Source organism: Ammospiza caudacuta, chromosome 6 (assembly GCF_027887145.1).
Source record: "Ammospiza caudacuta isolate bAmmCau1 chromosome 6, bAmmCau1.pri, whole genome shotgun sequence".
NCBI classification, from domain to species: domain Eukaryota; kingdom Metazoa; phylum Chordata; class Aves; order Passeriformes; family Passerellidae; genus Ammospiza; species Ammospiza caudacuta.
Window position 1 is genome coordinate 14,878,804 of NC_080598.1, and position 17,444 is coordinate 14,896,247.

The 17,444-nt window shown below is 43.1% G+C and overlaps 3 protein-coding genes across 3 annotated transcripts; 2 read left to right on the forward strand and 1 right to left on the reverse strand.

Annotated features, from left to right (window-relative positions):
• The first annotated feature begins 785 nt into the window (after positions 1-785).
• ASCL3 (achaete-scute family bHLH transcription factor 3) lies at positions 786-2,706 on the forward strand. The gene is made up of 2 exons (XM_058807348.1): positions 786-806; positions 1,992-2,706. Exon 2 carries the CDS (start codon positions 1,997-1,999, stop codon positions 2,534-2,536), a length of 540 nt encoding a protein of 179 aa, XP_058663331.1. The 5' UTR covers positions 786-806; positions 1,992-1,996; the 3' UTR covers positions 2,537-2,706.
• A 2,816-nt stretch (positions 2,707-5,522) lies between these two features.
• On the forward strand, positions 5,523-13,504 carry C6H11orf16 (chromosome 6 C11orf16 homolog). The gene is made up of 8 exons (XM_058807346.1): positions 5,523-5,689; positions 6,479-6,629; positions 7,490-7,718; positions 8,475-9,140; positions 9,536-9,711; positions 9,751-9,753; positions 11,358-11,549; positions 11,715-13,504. Exons 1-8 carry the CDS (start codon positions 5,523-5,525, stop codon positions 11,733-11,735), a joined length of 1,605 nt encoding a protein of 534 aa, XP_058663329.1. The 3' UTR covers positions 11,736-13,504.
• AKIP1 (A-kinase interacting protein 1) lies at positions 12,600-17,406 on the reverse strand. Its single transcript, XM_058807349.1, has 5 exons — positions 17,316-17,406; positions 17,051-17,128; positions 14,026-14,136; positions 13,764-13,814; positions 12,600-13,044 (listed from the first exon to the last, which is right to left on the reverse strand). The coding sequence occupies exons 1-5, from the start codon at positions 17,391-17,393 to the stop codon at positions 12,901-12,903; spliced, it is 462 nt and encodes a 153-aa protein (XP_058663332.1). The 5' UTR covers positions 17,394-17,406; the 3' UTR covers positions 12,600-12,900.
• Positions 17,407-17,444: the final 38 nt, after the last annotated feature.

Genomic DNA, 17,444 nt, shown 5'->3' on the forward strand with positions numbered 1-17,444 from the left:
AGGGGAAAATGTTCCTAACACTTTGTGCAGGTGTGGAGGCAGCAGGTAACTGTTTTATGTAACCTTGTTACACAGCAGAAGTGTCACTACTAAGCAACAAATACTGCAAATATCTCTTCTTGAGGGGTTGGGTTGGTTTTGGTTTCTTCTCTGGAGTGATGTTGTGCCATAATTTTTTTTTGCTATGTAGCAGACTTCTCTTCCTCAGTATTTTAAAGTTGTTAGCAGTAGAAAGATTTTAGGCAATAAGCCAGTCTTATAAGTAGAAAAGGGAAAGTTGACTGGCAACTATTTTCATTTTATGAGGAGTCTATATTCACATATGTAAAAATATGTGAGTTTTTTGCATGCATAATAATGTGAAATGGATGTGTGTTCATGCTTTTAGCCTACCTACAGAAGTACCTGTTTAAGATGCATGGGACTCCCACTCATGTCTAGCAGCTATAAATGAATTTTTCACTCACAGGATGTCTGTTGTGAAATCTATGTGCATTAGAAAAAGAGAAAACTCTGCATACTGAGGCATTTTCATAGAATATTTTGAGGACAGGTCCTTATAATCTCTGTATAAATGTGGCAGGTATGAAGTCAGTAGATAATATTACATTATTCCTATATCCTTGTGGTGGATTTGTGTTATGGAGTTGTGATTGGACCATGTGAAGCTTTGCCAGATTTCTGTGAGTATGGAATCCAGCAGATTCTGGTAATCCAGTTTTAATGTTCAGGTGTGGTTTCCATTTTAGAGGATGCAATAGAGTCTAAGAGCTTTGGACAACAATGTATGGATGTGCAAATGGATGGTGAGTAAGAGCTTTTTGGATCAATTCTGTGTAGGCAAGTATTGGTTGCAATCTGTGAGGGTGGCTCATGGTGACTCTTTAAAAATTACCTGGTTATTTAAAATGTATTTAAAGAAGCTGTTAGGTAACAGTCATTACATCCTCAGCAGTTAGGCTGATGTTTAGCTGTTGGAATAATGATATTGGGAAGGCACCATAATGCAGCTTCTTATAAACCACTGCAAGAGTGTCTTTGTGATGAATGTGTCAGGGTGATGTGAGTGGTTAGAGCTGCTGTAGTGCTGCTCTGAAGAGAGGGAGGGAGGGTAGGCCAGTCTGATTTACAGGCTTCCAGCAGGACCCCAACAGCTGTGTGCCATCCCTTCTTTGTATTACTAGGACATGCATTTTTCCTTTAATAAAGTGTTCATTTCATAAATATCACATATTTAATATTTAATTCCTAGCAGTAGGATTGTTTTTAGTGTTTCATGTCAGTGTTTAATCTGCAGGTAGGTGGAAAAGGAATGTGAGGACCCAAGGAGATGTTAGATTTAGTGGAAGTACTCTCGTCTCTAAATCTTTGTATGGGTGGATGTTGTACCTGAAAGATGTGGAATTTTAAGATTGAAATCCATTCTCTGCACAGGTTTTCCATTTTGTTAAAATGATACATTGAATGTAGCATCCCATGAATAGAGAGAAAAATAATTTGTCTTTGAAGGCTCTTTGGTATGAACATGGAGTCTTTTACTGGAACTGGAATTGTAGAATCAGTTTTTCTCAGGGAGGGGAAGGGAGTGGGGAAAATGCCTCAGATGTTGGCCTGCTTTATTTGTCTGTAAGTTTTGGTGGATTTGGAGCAAGCTAGACCTATGTGGAATGCATATAGGTAGAGTCTCTTCATTTCTAAAGCTGAGGTGAAAGGAAGCTGCTTTCTCTTTCCTTTAGGAAACTTTAGTGGCTTTATATTAATATCTGTTGTGTATTAATTTAATCAGTGTGACTGACTTGCACTTTCTTGTACTTTTCAAATGGGATGTTGTCTTGTTCTACCTGATCTTCCAACAGTGTTCTGAAATGTCACTAATGCATTAAAAAACTCTCTTCTGGAAAATGTTAGCAAGGCCTAGAGTTGGTAAGTCCAGGTGAGTTTTTTATACTGTTCAGTGTGAGTTAAAGTACTCTGTAATTATGTGTTTCCAGGCTAAATGCAGAACCTGATGGATGGCAAAAGCTACTGTAACCTCATCTGTGCTGAGGCTCAGCACATCCAGCTGGCAAGGCCTTTCTGTGCAGACCCACTGGTCACCTTTCACGTGTACCCAGAAGCACCAAGCCAGGTCTCTTTGGCTGAAGATTTGGCATTCCTGCCTTTCATGTCAGAGCATCTCGTCACAGAGACCTTCTACAGCGAGCCCTGCCCCTTTCCCTACCAAGTGCCCCATTCCAGTCTCCACAAAAGTGAGTACTCCTATGGCTCAGCTTTCATCAGGAAGAGGAATGAGAGGGAAAGGCAGCGTGTTAAGTGTGTCAATGAAGGCTATGCCAAGCTGAGGCACCACCTGCCCAAGGAATACTTGGAGAAACGGCTCAGCAAAGTGGAGACCCTGCGTGCTGCCATAAAATACATCAGGGACCTCCAGTCTGTGCTGTGCACTGACTCTGGGGTGGCAGGAAAAGGTGTCACAGAGCCAAACCAGGCACCTAAAGGCACTAACAAACCAGCCCAGTTTTTGGAGACGATCTGAAGAGTTCCAAAGCCAGCCCAAGGTATCCTGGCAGGAATGTAGTAGTCGCTGTGTCAATGACGTGTGTGTCCTGGCACTCCTTGGGAGCAGATCGTGGCACACGTCACTGTCAGCCAAAAAAGAGCTTGAACATTGCACATAGTTACTACACTTAGATATGAGAGGGACAACTGGGAGCATCTCAGCTGAATGACTTAAGTTAATTCATGAAAATCAGAACAGGTTTCTAAATTTGTCACCGAGCTAAAAATGTGACACCTATATGTGTGAAATAACTGTATGTATCATCACAACCTGCATGCTTTAAAATAAAATCTCTCTACTTATGGGACTGAGATTCTTGTTTTCTGTCATGTTATTGGTTTAATCTCACATGCACTTTCTTAAAATATTCACTCTAATTGCCAGTGATTCTTTTAAAGTGCCTTTTTAAAGGTTCCAAGGAGAGTTCGTTAGATGCCAAAAGAAAGGATCATTTAGTTTAAAATGGAGAAAAATAGAGTAGGGTAGGAGCTCTCTGAAGCACAGTTACTGAATATAGGAAGAGCATAAAGTTTTGTGAGTGCTGCTCCATCATTTTCTTATTAGTGAACATTTTAATCACATTGAAAACATTTTGACATTGTGTAATTTCTATTGAAAATTTGATTCTTGTACTGATGTCAGTGCCCTTAAAAATTACTAGGACTGCTTATAAAATACACAGTATAAAGAGGGCTGGCAAGGTTTTGGCCATCAGCATAAAAATAAACTGCAATAAAAATTTTTTTTTGACTTTGATAATGGTTGAGGTCTGGAGTGGTCTTCCCCAACCTCCCAGTCTGTTCCTCTGTACTGCTGATGGTTTCAGTAAAGTGTTACAAAATAGAACTGTATGAAGATGATGAAGAGAGTTTAGCTCAGAGCCAATAAAATGTCTTAACATTTCCTCTGTGTAAGGGAATCATTGATACTAAATAATTCTGCTGACAGCATGAGAGCTTGTAGGCTGTCTGTGCAGCAGAATCTATAAAAAAAAATGGTTACAGACTTCCCAAGTGATGTATCCTCTCTAACTGCCCTTATCCCACCCTGTTACATAGGTTTTATAGCAGTGAATTGAAACATGCCTAATAGAAGGCAATTAAGAATTCCAAGCACCTCCTTCCCCCCAAAAACCACAAACAAAACTAACCAAACAAAAAATCAGTAAATGTCAACTCTTTGTTGTTCTTTTAAGGAGGATGTGAAAATTAGGGATCTCAGCAGAGATTAACAGGTATATTTCTGCATTATAATATGACATATTTTTGATAGGCACTTTGTAAGAGAGAGGTAGAATTCATTAATCCTTCCCCCTTACTGTGAAAGGAGAAAGTTGTAAAGTGATTTGACCTTGGTTTGTCTCAGCTTCAGCCTTTGTGTGCACATTTCAAACATGTTGATTTATCACACCCTGTGGTGGTGAGCTTTTTTAAAAATTTTCCTTAACCTGAACTGTAACTTTGATGCTGGGTTTTACCCTGCAATCACTGAGGACACTGAGCTCTCTTAAAATTCCTTCCCTATGGTGCGGGAGATCCATGGGGAATTGAACATTGAGCAAATGTGTGGCAGTCAAGTGGTCCTCTCTGAAATCACGTTCTGCTGGGTTTTAACCAGTCAGGTCAGGGTGCCCAATCCTGGCAGTAACAGCTGTGGCAACCTCCATAGCAACTGGGAAACACTGGCAGCAAAAGGCTCCCTGTGTCCAACAGGAAAAAGGCTGGCATTTCTGCATCCAGACTAAATCCAAATGGTGTGTTGTTACCAATAGCAGGTAAGTCTGAAATACTGCTGTGCCAAAGTACTTGGAGCTATCCAGAAAAAGCAGCATAATTGCCTTTGTCAATGCACTGTTGTGTGTACAAACAGGGGTGTTAAAATGTGCTTTAATGTAGAAGTGATAGTTGCCTTTCTTTGCAAAGCATTACTGATTTCATCTTGTTTTGGTTTATAACAGCAGTTTGTGCAGTCATGAAATAAATTGATATATTGTGCTGATTTCCTGACTTAAATATGAATTTTGCAGAGTTAATCCACTCTTCTTGCTGGGTTTACTGTGCTAGTTATCTGAAATGATGTATCTGTCTGGGAGTCTCCATAAAAAAGATTTCCAGTTCATATTTCTTAGATAAGACACAAAATATCATCTAAACATGAGTGCTTAAACTGCATTTTGTAAAATTAAGCATTTAAATTTTATAAGTTGTTGAGTTTCCATGCAAATGTTATCCTAAGTGTTTCTAAGCAATATTTAAAAAGAAAAAGATTAATGGAAGCTTGTCTGCTGCATCTTTTGAAATTACCAGAGATAGCATCACATCATTGATCTTACTGTGACAGCTTCTGAATAGTTATCACTTGTCACATCTGAGCATCTCATTCTTTCTTGTTGCAAGCCATAATCCTGCTGTTAATAAAACATGACAGGGCAGCTGAAAGATGAAAATATTTCCTCTTAATACATCATTATAAATAAATAACAGGGAAATGTAATCTAACATCAAGTTCAAAACCTGTCACGTTTACTCAGGTTGTCAACTTCAGCTGTAATTTCTGTCTCAGCTTGTAAAACAGGGAAGGTTTGGCTGGCTCTGTACAAGACAGCTTTAAAGGAAGAATGTATGTGTAAGAAAAGAGTGCTGGAAACAAGGAGGGAAGTAAATATTGGAGGCAGGTGAAAGTTATTATTTTCCTGGGATTTTCACAGCATTTACCGTTTCCTTGAGTGTTTCTGCTTTTTGTCCAGGTTAGGATTTGTGTGAGTGAAGATCACTGAAGTCAGTTATGTGGGCTCATCTGGCCAACTGCCAGTCTGAATATTTTGAATGCAGTGTTTTTAAACAAAAATAAACGATTAACCAAAATTACAGGGTTCTTGAGGTACACTGGCCAGCACTTACTTATTGTCTCTTTTCTTCCAACAGGTCACAGCTGAGTCCTGCAGGCAGCAGCTTTTCCAAGTATGGCTTGTTTGGAAGGGTCCCTGCCCAGGGGTCTCAGGTATTGCAGTGTGAGGCCAGCTTTGGACAAGGTTTCATGTTCCACTGTCATGTCCACAGTTAATCCCTGCTGCAGGAGCTCTTTTGTTCTGTACCCTGCCTGGATCGCTGAGCACCTCACCCCCCAGAGGTAAAATCAAGTTCCTGTTGAAGTCTGGGATTTGTTTTTTGTTTATCTAAAGGGATAAACCAGGCTGGTGTGTCAGATTAATAAATTAGCTGTTTGAACATCATTTGAGCTTTCCCACCCCTGCACTGGCAGTTTTTTAGATGTATTAACTAAAGTTATTTGCTACCTTGGAGATTATGAAGAGCAAAGCTTGAGTAAGCCTCCTATCAAAGAAACATGCCTTTAATATTATTGGGATAAATAAAAGCATCTTGCCTTAGCAGTCATCTTCCATGAAATGTTGCTAATGCTTTGTGACAGGGGATTATTTTCCCAGTTTTGAACTAGAAGCTGTCATCAAGCAGCAGTTTTGTTTCCTTCTCTGCTTTGCTGTTCCCTGAGTGCTGCAGTGTAAACCATCAGCTCCAGCACTCTGGAGTGCACCTACGCTGTGCTCTGTGCTGCAGTGGATCTTCTCTCCTGATCTAAGGGTTGCACTGTCTTGCCAGGTAAACAGCAAGGGGGCTGGTGCAAGTAATGCTGGCCCACAATTCCAGCATGCTCCTGGATCACTTCCTGTAAGCCCCAAAGCAAAGAAATCCGAGTAAAATTTGGCACTGATGCGTTTTCCCCAAGATCAAGGAATTATCCCAGCACAAGCAAGTTTTCTGTTTCTTCCCACACTATTTGGTTTGTGGGAGTGCTACAAAATGAGGTGGAGTGTTCCAGTTCTTAAACCTTACAAGATGATTTTTTCATGGCCTGCAGAATCTGTTTCTTTCAGGGCTGACCCATTTTCTTTTCTTCAAGGTGCCAATGGATCAGCCACTGCCTCCCCTCCCCTGGCCCAGCATGGAAGAGCCTTGGGGAATCAGGAGGGACAGACAGCAACGTGCCTGTGCTGGCTAGAGGGGAGCAAGATGGATTTTATTACCCTGGTACAGTAAAAGAGGAGATAGAGGTGAGTGATGGCTGCTGTGTGGTAGCTGGGGACATGTGTAACAGGGAGCAGTCCTCACACACCACCTGAGTTCAGTGTAGCAGTTTTTTGTTTTTCAGTGTAGTAGTTTTTGGTTCAGTTTTTGATGAGATTAGAGAACAGATCACCAGGACAGCAGGTGCTTGAGCAGCCTTGTGCTGGTGCTGAGGTCCCAGTGCTGCTGCCAGCAGTGTAGAGGCTGCTATTGTGTGTAGACACAGAACCATCAACAGCACAGGAAAAGGGTTTGTGTTTTATGTACACACGTCCAGCTTGAGTCAGCCCCAGACCAGGCTCAGGGTCTTTCCAGAAAGGGTAGTGAAAGCTTTAATTCATTGGTTTGTTAGCACTTCAAACTTAACACAAAAAGGAGCCTGTTCTTTCTCAAGAACAGGGAAGTACCTCATCTCATTGTTGATAGAAACCCTCTTGACAGGCCTTAATATAAAAGAAAATAAAAATTCCCAACAACTCCCCAAGAAGCAGAGCTAGTGTTGTATGTAATGAGGAAGGACTTGGGCATGAGTGATGAACAGGTCTGAATGGTTTCAGTTGCACACACAGCATAGTTTATGAAATATACTTGTCTATAGCTTTTTCTCTTGGGAAAGAAAATACAGATGCTAGTGGCAGTGAATCTGAGCATATGCTTCACTCATCTTGCTTTCAGATGAGCCTCATAGAATGTTTTGGGGCTGTCTCAGTGCTGAACTAACACCACACACCCTAGCTGCTGTTCAGGCTCTTTTTGCCCTAGTCATATAGGCACAGGATGGTCTCCCAGCAAAAGTTGCATTATTGGCTGTTTTTCAGTGCAATTGTTATTTTGTTCCTGCTAACAGAATGAAAGAGGCATGTTCCTGGTAGAGTTTGCCAAACCACTTGTGTCACGTGGAAGGCATCCAGTGTATGTGCAAAAAACAGCACAGGGTGACATCCTGGAATATGTGAATGGGATGAAGCACTCCTTACTCCCTGGAGACAGAGTGCTGGCACCCTGGGAGCCAGATAGGGCCAGGTATGGCCCAGGAACTGTCCTCAGAGGCATTGAGACAAGGGATCCCTTACGAGGTAAGTGCTGCTCTCCTCCTCTTGTTCCTCTGGCACACCAGTGAGGATAAACTCCTGTCAGGGTGCTGCTGCCAGATAAACAACAGAGCACAGACTGCAGCCCAGTTTTGCTCCAAGCTTGCAGGAGCTGATGGATATCTGTGTGTGACCTCACCAATGTGACCCTAAGGAAGTTGTGACCCATAAAAATGTCATCATCTGTGTCCATGGGCATAGCTGGGACAAGGCTGTGGCTGCCATGTGCAGGACTGTGGCCTTTTCATGACAGATACAAGTGAGACAACTTCCAGGAAGCATCCATCTGAGCTTAAATGCTCACATTTGTACCAAATGGTACATCTGGGGGTGATTTTATCAGCCAGACGTAGGAGATTTCAGCAGCTCATTCATTTTTCCTGTGTCTGACAGTCAAGCTCCACTGACTTACCAAAATACTATTCTCAGAGCAGTACTGCTAAATTTGGCAGCAACAACAGAAATTACCGTCATCTTGTTCTGTTTTCTTGTTCACGTAAAACTGTACTGTTTTCTTGTTCCTCTGATGACAGATTGGGAGGAAAGATGCTGCCAGGCCTGTTGGTTTAGTGATGGTGTCCAGGCTGCCCACTCACCTCTGTGACACTGGTGAGGTGTTGGAGAAGGGCAAGAGTTGATCCTGCCTCTTGACAGGAGTAGAAAGTGCATAAAGCTGCAAAGGCTGATCTGTATTTGTGCACTGCCCAGCTGCTTAAGGCTGCTTGCTGTTTCTCTTAACAGCCTCAGAAGATGAGGAAATTACAGTCCAGTTCTGGAATGACAAGCAAGTGAAAGTCCCCCGTGGTGTGGCTCTGTGGATCCCTCCCAGCCTGTGGGAGAGGATTGTGGAGATGATGAACATGCCCTTCACAAGCAGGGTGAAGCCCAGACCAAGCCAGGACTCTGACTCTTGCATTTTTCCCTGCGGTCCCAAGGCAGCCCTGATTCCTGTTTGTGCTCTGTGTAGCCTTGCCAAGCACTGCTTGCTCTGCTCTCCCTACTGGCCACATTTCTACCACCACTGTGCTGGTGGAATCTGCTGCTCACCAGCCTGGGCAAGGTGCATCTGCTGCTGCCATCCCTGTGCTGCTGCCTGGTGGCCTCTTCCCTCCAGGTCTCTGGTCTTTCAGGACAAAGCTGAAGAGGCAGAGTCCAGCAGTGAGCCCTCTCCAGGCCTTCTAGAACTGAAAGGCACAAAACAAGGAGAAGCTGCAGCTGTGGCAACGTCTTCTTCCTCTTCTGGTTCAGAGAGGGACCTGAAGCCATCCCCCACTAAGGGTACTGTGGGGGAGAGTGCTGTTAACACAGGCTCCAGCTGTCTTGAAAAGCCCAGGCTGAGGAATTCTGCAAGACCTGAAGGGGAATACTGGAAAGAAAGCCACCACAAATCCCGTTCCAGTAATTTAGGTACCTTCAAACAACCCCACAGGGAACCAGCTGCCAGAGGGAACAAAACCAAAAATCTTCTGGGCAGGGCAGTCACTTTGCCTGCAGGTTATTGGTATTAATACTGTAAATTTGCATATCAGGCTCTGGTACAATTCTTCCCCCTCCCCAGTGTTTCTGCTGCCTTATCTGGCTCTTCTTGTGGTCACTCTTCCCATGGAAAACTACCAGAACAATTAATTTCATTTGGAAGCACAGATATTCCTCTCTGTTTCCTGTAATTTTCCTATGCCTTTTATGATGCTAACATCTTCATTAACCTGCATAGCTAAAGTGCATTTTTCTCTCTCCTGAAATGAATGTTTCTCCATTTCAGTTCTGGTTTCACTCTTAGACACAATTTTACTCCTTCCCAGGACCTGGAAGTTGTACAAAGGGCCAGCTGGAATCCAAAGCCATCTCCACTGGGGACATGCCCAGTGTGGCCCCAGCTCAGCAGAGTGCAATGTTTGAAACCACTGAGCAGACTCCCAGAGGGCAACTCACACTGAAAACAATCCTAAGAGACCAAGATTTCAAGCCATCATTGAGGGTAAGATAGTCTGTATTAATTCTGTAGTTATGTAAGCAGGAGGTTTGTTTGAATGGAAGAAACATTCTTGTAAATGGTTTGGAACCTGGCAAGAAAAAGACATTGTTTGTAACTGCTTCCTGAGGCCATCCACCAGTTTTGTGATAGGGAGGAAAGTTCTCCACTAATGAAACCAAACCAAAAATCCCCAAGCCTTTAGGAAGGGCTGGAGCTATGTGGTAAAGTGGAAACAATTGTCAGTGTGAGCATTCAATAATGCAGATTTCAATTCAGAAATCTGCCAAATGCTCATTGACACTACCCAAAGAAGTCCTGTGTTAAATCCATGGAAAGGTGCTGAGTTCTGCCTATCAAATTGTGATAGTCACAATTTCTGTCTCTGAGAGATAAAAGCAGATTCTTTGGTAAACAGTCTTTGCTGAGTTTCTTCTCTCCCTCAGTGGAGGCAAGCAGTTTAAACAGCAGATTCCTGCTGTGAAGCTGGGGGATTCAGAGTAAGCAAACTGTGTCACAGCTAGGAACAGCACCACTACCCTGGTTTTTAGGCCTGGTTTCCCTCATGCTTTAGAAAAACTTGAAAAAAATAAGAACATGAATGCTAAAAAAAGCAAACAGAAATGAGGAAGAAAAAACTTACAGGAAGAAGGGGAAGATGAAAGAGAATGTCAGGATGAACAAAAAGAATGCTCTGCACAGGAGCATCAGGGTAGAATAAATATATTATATTCATGAAATCAAATATTAGCTTCTCTGTACCTTCATTCTCTTGCTACTGTGAGCTGACTGCAAAGTAAAACTTCAAATGTTCTAAACTTGCATGGTTAGAGATGAATCCATTAATAACATGTCTTGGTGAACAGAAAATATAGAGGAATACATCTTGTATTCTCACAACTGTACTCATTCATTTTAAGGAGATGCCAGCTTATCAACTGTATGGTTCCTACTTTCTATTTCTATTCTACTTTATTGGTTAAATAATCATAGTTACATAACCACACACCTTTATAATTGTTTTCCTAGGAATTTTCAGGCCAGTGTGGAGCTCCAGGCAGGCATGCTCTATGTAAGCAGTGTCAGAGATGTGCACTGAAGTGACATGAGTTGCCTTTTGGTAAAACTAATAAGAAAGCAGAATTGTTTCATTCCAGCCCCAAAGCAGCAGCATGAATCATAGCAGTGGATGCAACGTGGCAATACAGGGTATAATGACAGAATTTCATTACAGTAAAACAATCCCTTGGTGATTTAAACCCACAAGATCCATTGCTACTCTGAGATAGCTGAGGCAGTTTTATCACATGCTGCAGGCTGCATCAGAAGTGGCTTGCAGTACACAAGTGGAGTGGGAGGACAGGCTTCCCAGAGGGACTCTCTGGGGGGCTGATGTCCCCTCACTGCAGTCAACAAAATCCTCCTGACTTCTGAAGTAAGAAAGTTTTTAATCAAAGCCTAGCAGCTTCTGAAAATCCTTAGGTCTTGCTGTCCTATTGTGTGTTTCAGCAGTAAAGTTTGTGCCAGCCCAGAAAATAGACCAGTATTGAAGCTGTGTGAGGCACAGGTACAGCCAGCGAAGCAGCAGTTAACAAAGACATTGATGCTTTTTTTAGACCAGACTTCTGAAAGATTTGTTTTCTGTCTTCCAGGAAGGCTTTGCAGCATCAGAACAAAGATACAAAGCAGCATCTGATGATAAATGTGAAGCCACTTGTGTTGGAGATGACAAACCTGATGTTACAGACCCTGTCAGAGCTCACTTGCAGCAAAGCAGAGAGAGACATGATCAACCAGAATTCAGTACATGTACAGCTGATCAAGTTCAGGGGCTGAAATTTCAGGTAAACTGCTTCTACTCTATCAGTGTTATATTTTTTAAACAAATTAAGTTCTGCTTCAGGTACTGTCTCAGTAGAATATCTTTATGGACGACTATATAATTTTAATAAGTGAGAAACTCTGCTTTCACCCACATTAAACTTGAGCATCCTCATTCTTTGTTCCAGAATGCTACAGTAAATTCCTAACTATTTGGACTTGACTTTACAACTCTGGAGAGATCAGATGAGCTAGTAGGAGCACTAAAAGCCTGAACAGATGCACAGCAAGAGTCCAATAAACCTCTCATTTGTCTACAGCTCTCTGGAGTGAGCCACAGAAATTCATCAAAGCAGTTTCTGTTTGTAGAAAGCCAGGAGGAATGGAGAAACAATACAACCTGACAGATGAAAGATTTTTTTGGGATTAAAGCACAAGCAAAAGTAGCCAGAGGCTAAAGGACCTGCTACTGTAGATACAAACAACAAAATGATTAGCATTCAAGCCACTGATTTTTGTATTCTGATGAAAATGAATGGAAACCTTAATAGTATCAGCTACAGAAAGATGACAGATCACATCACTAATTCTAAACATGGAATCTGGTCCTTTGGCAAAGTTAAACATCCAGGGAGTTTTGTTAGTGGGACTGCTTGTGTTTAAAGCATGTGAACTTGGCCATAAGCTGCAGTGTGCAGTTGCTCAGCAGTAAATTGGATAATTTAGGTTACCCCACAGCCCTCAGAAAAGAGGTTTAGTGTAGTCTGCAAAGAGACAGGACCTGAATCAATAGCTCATCTGCCTAGACTAAGCACCTGACACATATTTCAGCACATTTCTGAGCTGGGGTTCTAGGTAGGGAATTTCATTTGCATTTCATTTCTTTACCAGACTAGCAACAGTACAGACAGGAGAATGGCTTGTGAGCCAGCTGCTCCAAAATCAGTGCCAGCCTACAGAAGCCAATATACACCCATATTCACACCACATGGATCATGCTCTCTGGTCAACACTGTGACATGGGGGCTCTCTCTGAGGATAATACAAAAGAAGCTGTCATCGCAAAGGCTTGATCATATATTTTATTTCACTGATTGTGTCTTTAATTGTTTAGAGCAGAAAAATCTGGAATTACACAGTCACATAATTGGATTTAAAAGGCACACAATGTACAAATATTTATAAAAATCAATGTACAAAGTGGGCTGCATATAATTGCATTAACTAGAAAACAAATATACAGGCCATAAAAATGGAGTCCCAGAGAGGAAGCTACTGTTAAAGTGCTAACAAGAAAAAGATATTTATAGCTCATTACACACATTAAAAAGAGCCTCATGTTTTATTCCTGCTATTGCCAGGAAACAACAAATATCACAGGACAAAAGTTAAATCAACACTTTGTCCTGCATTGACATCTACTACGTGGGTTTGTTCCACCATGTCTTCTGAGATTGCTGTGACAGAATAGATGCCAGGAGAAACTTCAATGTAGAAATCTTTGGAATGTCTTCTGGGCTTTAAGAAAAAAAAAAACAAACAAAAAAAAACCCAAAACAAAAAAGTTATTGGTTAGTTATCTTAGATTTCCCAAAAAAAAAAATTAATTTGTGTTTGGGTAAAAAAAATTACATTTCAGCTGCTATATAAATATACTAAGATTTTTCTAAATATATGGAAGGCAGTGCAAACAAAACTTTAAAACGTCTCTGTCAGTATAAAAATTAGCAAGTGCCATACTCAAAGTATTCCAGCTAATGTTTCAATTGGTGGAAATAATCACTGTGCTGTAATTTACATCTTACAAAACTGAAATTTACCAACCTAGACAGTTCTGAACATAAACCTGGGAATTCCTGTTCCCTATGCCAAAGGTGCTCTCACTAATTAATAGTGTGGTACAGATTAATGTTTCTCATATTTTCTGGCTTGGAAGTTTCTGAAATTGATTTCTGAGGTGTTAGGCTTTGAAAAATAAAACCAGTTTTCTTCTCCTTGATAAGCAGGGGTCTTCAGAGCCTGTGGGAGGGCCAAGTACAATAAACAATCTGGTTTCTAACTAATTGTGCAAGTCTCTGTATGGCCATTTGACTGCCTATACATATATTATGATTGTGAATCTGCTGTGCCATCAAGGTTTCCAGATCTGTCACAATTTGTAACCAGCTTTATTCAAAATGATAAAAGAAATGCTAGCAAATGCCTCCACTTAAAACCAAAGTATTCTACACACTTACCCTTTCCTGGCAAGTTTGAGCTTGGCTGGGTTCTACAGTACCTTCAGTCTCCTGGAAAGAAAAAGAGAATTATTTTTTAATAATGCAGCACACAGTGCAAACCCAGGCCAAGAGAGGGGAAGCTTTAGGTGCACAGAAGGATGGATAGGACACTGATAGGTGCCACGAGAAGTGACTGTGCCTTCCCCCAGCCCAACACAGGCTTGGATCAGTCCAGGTGTTTTTATGTCACTTTTCAGCAAAACCAGAAGTTCCTACTTACCTCTTCTTCTGTGGGATCCATCTTTCTTTCTACTGACTTGCCATGGTATTTGCAGAAGTGTCTGATTTCATTCTCTTTGCACTTGTTGGTTGCCATGGACCTATAGCACTTCTGGACATCAAGAGAAACAGAAAATATCATGTGGGAGGTGTCGAACCATACTTGCAGCCACTGCAGATTTACAATTGAAAGTAGAACTACACAAGTACTGATGCTGTGTACTAATTGGCTGGTCTGTTCTCTGTGGGGGTGAAAACAAAGCCTGAACCTCCAAAGGCCACCTGCCTCTGTTGCAGGACTCTCTCAGGCAGGCCTGACTTTGTGTTCCTAACACCATATGTTATTGGAATTGAATACCAACAATATGTAGGGCAGGGACTCCGACACCCCAGAACTGAATTAATGAAAATGGCAGAAGGAATAAATACTCTGGAAATGCCTGCCTGATCAAGAAAAGCCCTGCACAGTTTATAGGTCCTTAAGAGGACATGTATGCAAGCCAGGTGCTCTGCAAGCCAGTCAGTGAAGGTGGGTTCTGCAGGCCATGTGCAGCAGCAGTGCTCTAAAGCAGAATATGTTAATACTGAAAAATGAGTCAGTAAAGAAGCTGAAGTGTCTTCAAGGCTGGTAGCATTTCCACAGCAGTTTTGGCAAGTGCATTAAGCACACAGCAGCCTTCTTGTGGTTGCACTGCAGATGTGCTGGCATCTTCCCCATGGCAAGTTAAACTCTTGAGTACAGTTATGCTGCCATCTGTTGTCAGCACAGAACTCCTCCCAAGGTTACCTTTTTGATCACAGGGACCAAAAAGATCCAAAATATCTCTTATTTCACAGGTTTTTCTCTTGTCCCTGACTGTCAAGACTAAATGTAACAAAATTAAGGCAAATAGAAATTCTTATTTCCATATCTACTGCCGTCCTTTATTCCTTGAGCTTGTGCACAAATCAACAGATCTCGTTGCTTGTATTGCGGTTTTTGTGAAGCTACAAAATGCTCTGAGCTAGTGCATAATGCTTCACAGAGCTTCTCTTACCTGATGGCATACAGCAAAGAAATGAAATCCAACTTTTGGTGAGAAACGGGTAAATTTTGATCCCTTAGCAACCCCAAACATCTCATCTTAAACTACAGATTTAATTGCTTGCATTCAAGTGCCTAAATGGTTGTGTTCAACTGTGGATTTTTATTTGCACTTTGTAAAATTTACCCATGAACTTATGGTCTGACATTTTCCCCCTTTTATGACTCTTCTTCTCTACAGCGATGACTGAAGCAGTACCCTCTTGGCTGATGCATAAATGTGGAAGTCATCCATTGCTTGTTCCAATTTTAATACTCTTAACAGGGCACAAGATAGACCCAAAGAATAACTTAGGTTGGAAGACACCCTTAGGATCACAGAGTCCAACTGCAAACCTAGCACTGCCAAGTCACTTGTAAGGATGAGCCTCACTACACTGTTTTGTCTTGTGTAAAATCTATTCTGCCCCAGTTGTTCTAGGATTAACTGCTTACTGTGTGTGTAGTGTTTTGAAATTATAAAGGAGTTGCTTAAGAGCTAATTGCTTGGTGTGCTGGAGTACTGTTTTCTCTAATTTAATTGCAGACTTGGGCTCTGTATTAGGCCTGCAGGCAGTGAGCTCCCTGCTGAGTTGGGAGAACAGATCCCTAGGGGCACAAACTGAATGGAATACTCAGAGTTCAGTGCAGGAGCTGGGCTGCAGGGCTGTGCTCACAGTGGGGGCTGGCAGAGGGTGGCTCCAGTCTGCCCCTGTCACCCAGCAGAGCAGGGACACCTGCCAGCCAGAGCACAGTGGAGCTGAGCACCTGCACACAAACCTCTCCATTTCTGCTCAGCACACACAGAGAGCTGAGCCCACGCTCCATCCCAAATCCAGCTTGGCCTGGTTTTGTCTGGCATAGAGCAAGTTTTCCTCCTAGCAGTTGGCAGAGTGCTGTGTTTTGGAGTTAGCAGAGTACAGTGTTGATAACAAAGTGGTGTTTTGGTTATTGCTGGGCAGTGCGCACCCTAAGCCAAGGGCTGCTCTCATGCTCTGCCAGTGGGGAGCTGCACAAAAAGCTGGGAGGCAGCTGGGCTGTGACAGCTGAGCCAAGCTAGCCAAAAGGAAATTCCATACCATAGAATGTCATGTATATAAACAGGGGGAGCTGTCTGACTGCTGCCTGGGCACTGGTCAGTGAGTGGTGATCAACTCTATTGTGCACTACTTGTTCTTCCTGGGGTTTATTTCCCTCTCCCCTTTTCATCACAATTATTCCTGTCATTACCATTGGTATTATCATATTTTACTTTGTTTCAATGAATAAACTGTTCTTATCTCAACCCACGAGTTTTGTTTTCTCCAGAGTCTCCTCCCCATCCTGCCAGGGGAGGGGAGTAGGGAGGGGGTGAGCTGTATTGTACTTAGTTGCTGGTGGAATCAAATCACAACAGCAACACTAAATTCAAAACAAACACAGGACACAAAGCATCTCTGCACTCGAGATTCCAACTCTCCCTTATTTCCAGCACCCAGAACAGGGTATCTATCAGCCAGCAGGAGTGGCTCCCGTTCCCCTGATAACAGCACCAGGTCATTATGTCACAAGGCCATTTCCCAGCAGAGATACTTTGGAGCACTGGAAACATTCCATACCTTGTGACACAATGTATTTTGTGATGCCACCTGACATTTCTGTCTCTCTAACCATACCGCGTTTCCACCAAGAAATGGAGAAACCTTCTGCTAAAATCTATACCAGGCTACCGGTACTGTCTATAGAAAATGCAATAGTGGTGTTTATTAGCCAGGGTGGAACCAGGACAACACCGCTGAGCTGTGCCCTGCCATGATGCTCAATGCCCCAAATCCTCATCTCGGCCGGCACCCCGGGCTCGCTGCTGAACCCCTGCCATGCCACGAGCAAACCTGAAGCCCGATTTCTGCAGTACAGGCAGCGAGGCCTCTGGCAGGCACATCCTGAGCGTTCCCCTTTGGGCGGCTCCGGGGCTGGCCCTCACCTCGCATTCCTTTGAGACTCCTCTCATCAAATTCACAATCGAAGCGAACGCTGCATTGAGGCGTTCCCGGTCCTGGTCCTGCAACGAGAGACATTCCCGGTCACCCAGCGTGCCGCCGGTAGCTTAGAGCCACCGGGTGGCGGGCACGGAACCGCAGAACCCTCGGGGGCACCGGGCGGCCCGTACGGAGCTGTATCTCCGTGATCTCCCGGTCTCTGTCTGTATCTGTGTGTGTGCGTGTCCCGAGTGCGCGCACGGCACTGACCAGGACCGGGCCCGGGCGCGGGGCCGCGCCCGCCGCGCGCCGCCGCGCCCGCTCCAGCACCTCGCGCGCCACCGCCATCCCGCCCAGCGCCGCCGCCGCACTGCGCACGCGCCGCCCCGCCCTCAGCCC

Bases quoted from the DNA above. Each gene is read 5' to 3' on its own strand.
- ASCL3 (XM_058807348.1), top strand. From the start codon at position 1,997: ATGCAGAACCTGATGGATGGCAAAAGCTACTGTAACCTCATCTGTGCT.
- C6H11orf16 (XM_058807346.1), top strand. From the start codon at position 5,523: ATGGCTTGTTTGGAAGGGTCCCTGCCCAGGGGTCTCAGGTATTGCAGT. The intron at 9,141-9,535 runs GTACCTTCAAAC...ACTCCTTCCCAG, and splicing joins ATCCCGTTCCAGTAATTTAG to GACCTGGAAGTTGTACAAAG. The intron at 11,550-11,714 runs GTAAACTGCTTC...TCTTTGTTCCAG, and splicing joins TTCAGGGGCTGAAATTTCAG to AATGCTACAGTAAATTCCTA.
- AKIP1 (XM_058807349.1), bottom strand. From the start codon at position 17,393: ATGGCGGTGGCGCGCGAGGTGCTGGAGCGGGCGCGGCGGCGCGCGGCG. The intron at 14,137-17,050 runs GTGAGGGCCAGC...CTTGATGTCCAG, and splicing joins GAGTCTCAAAGGAATGCGAG to AAGTGCTATAGGTCCATGGC. The intron at 13,045-13,763 runs GTAAGTGTGTAG...TTTTTCTTAAAG, and splicing joins CTCAAACTTGCCAGGAAAGG to CCCAGAAGACATTCCAAAGA.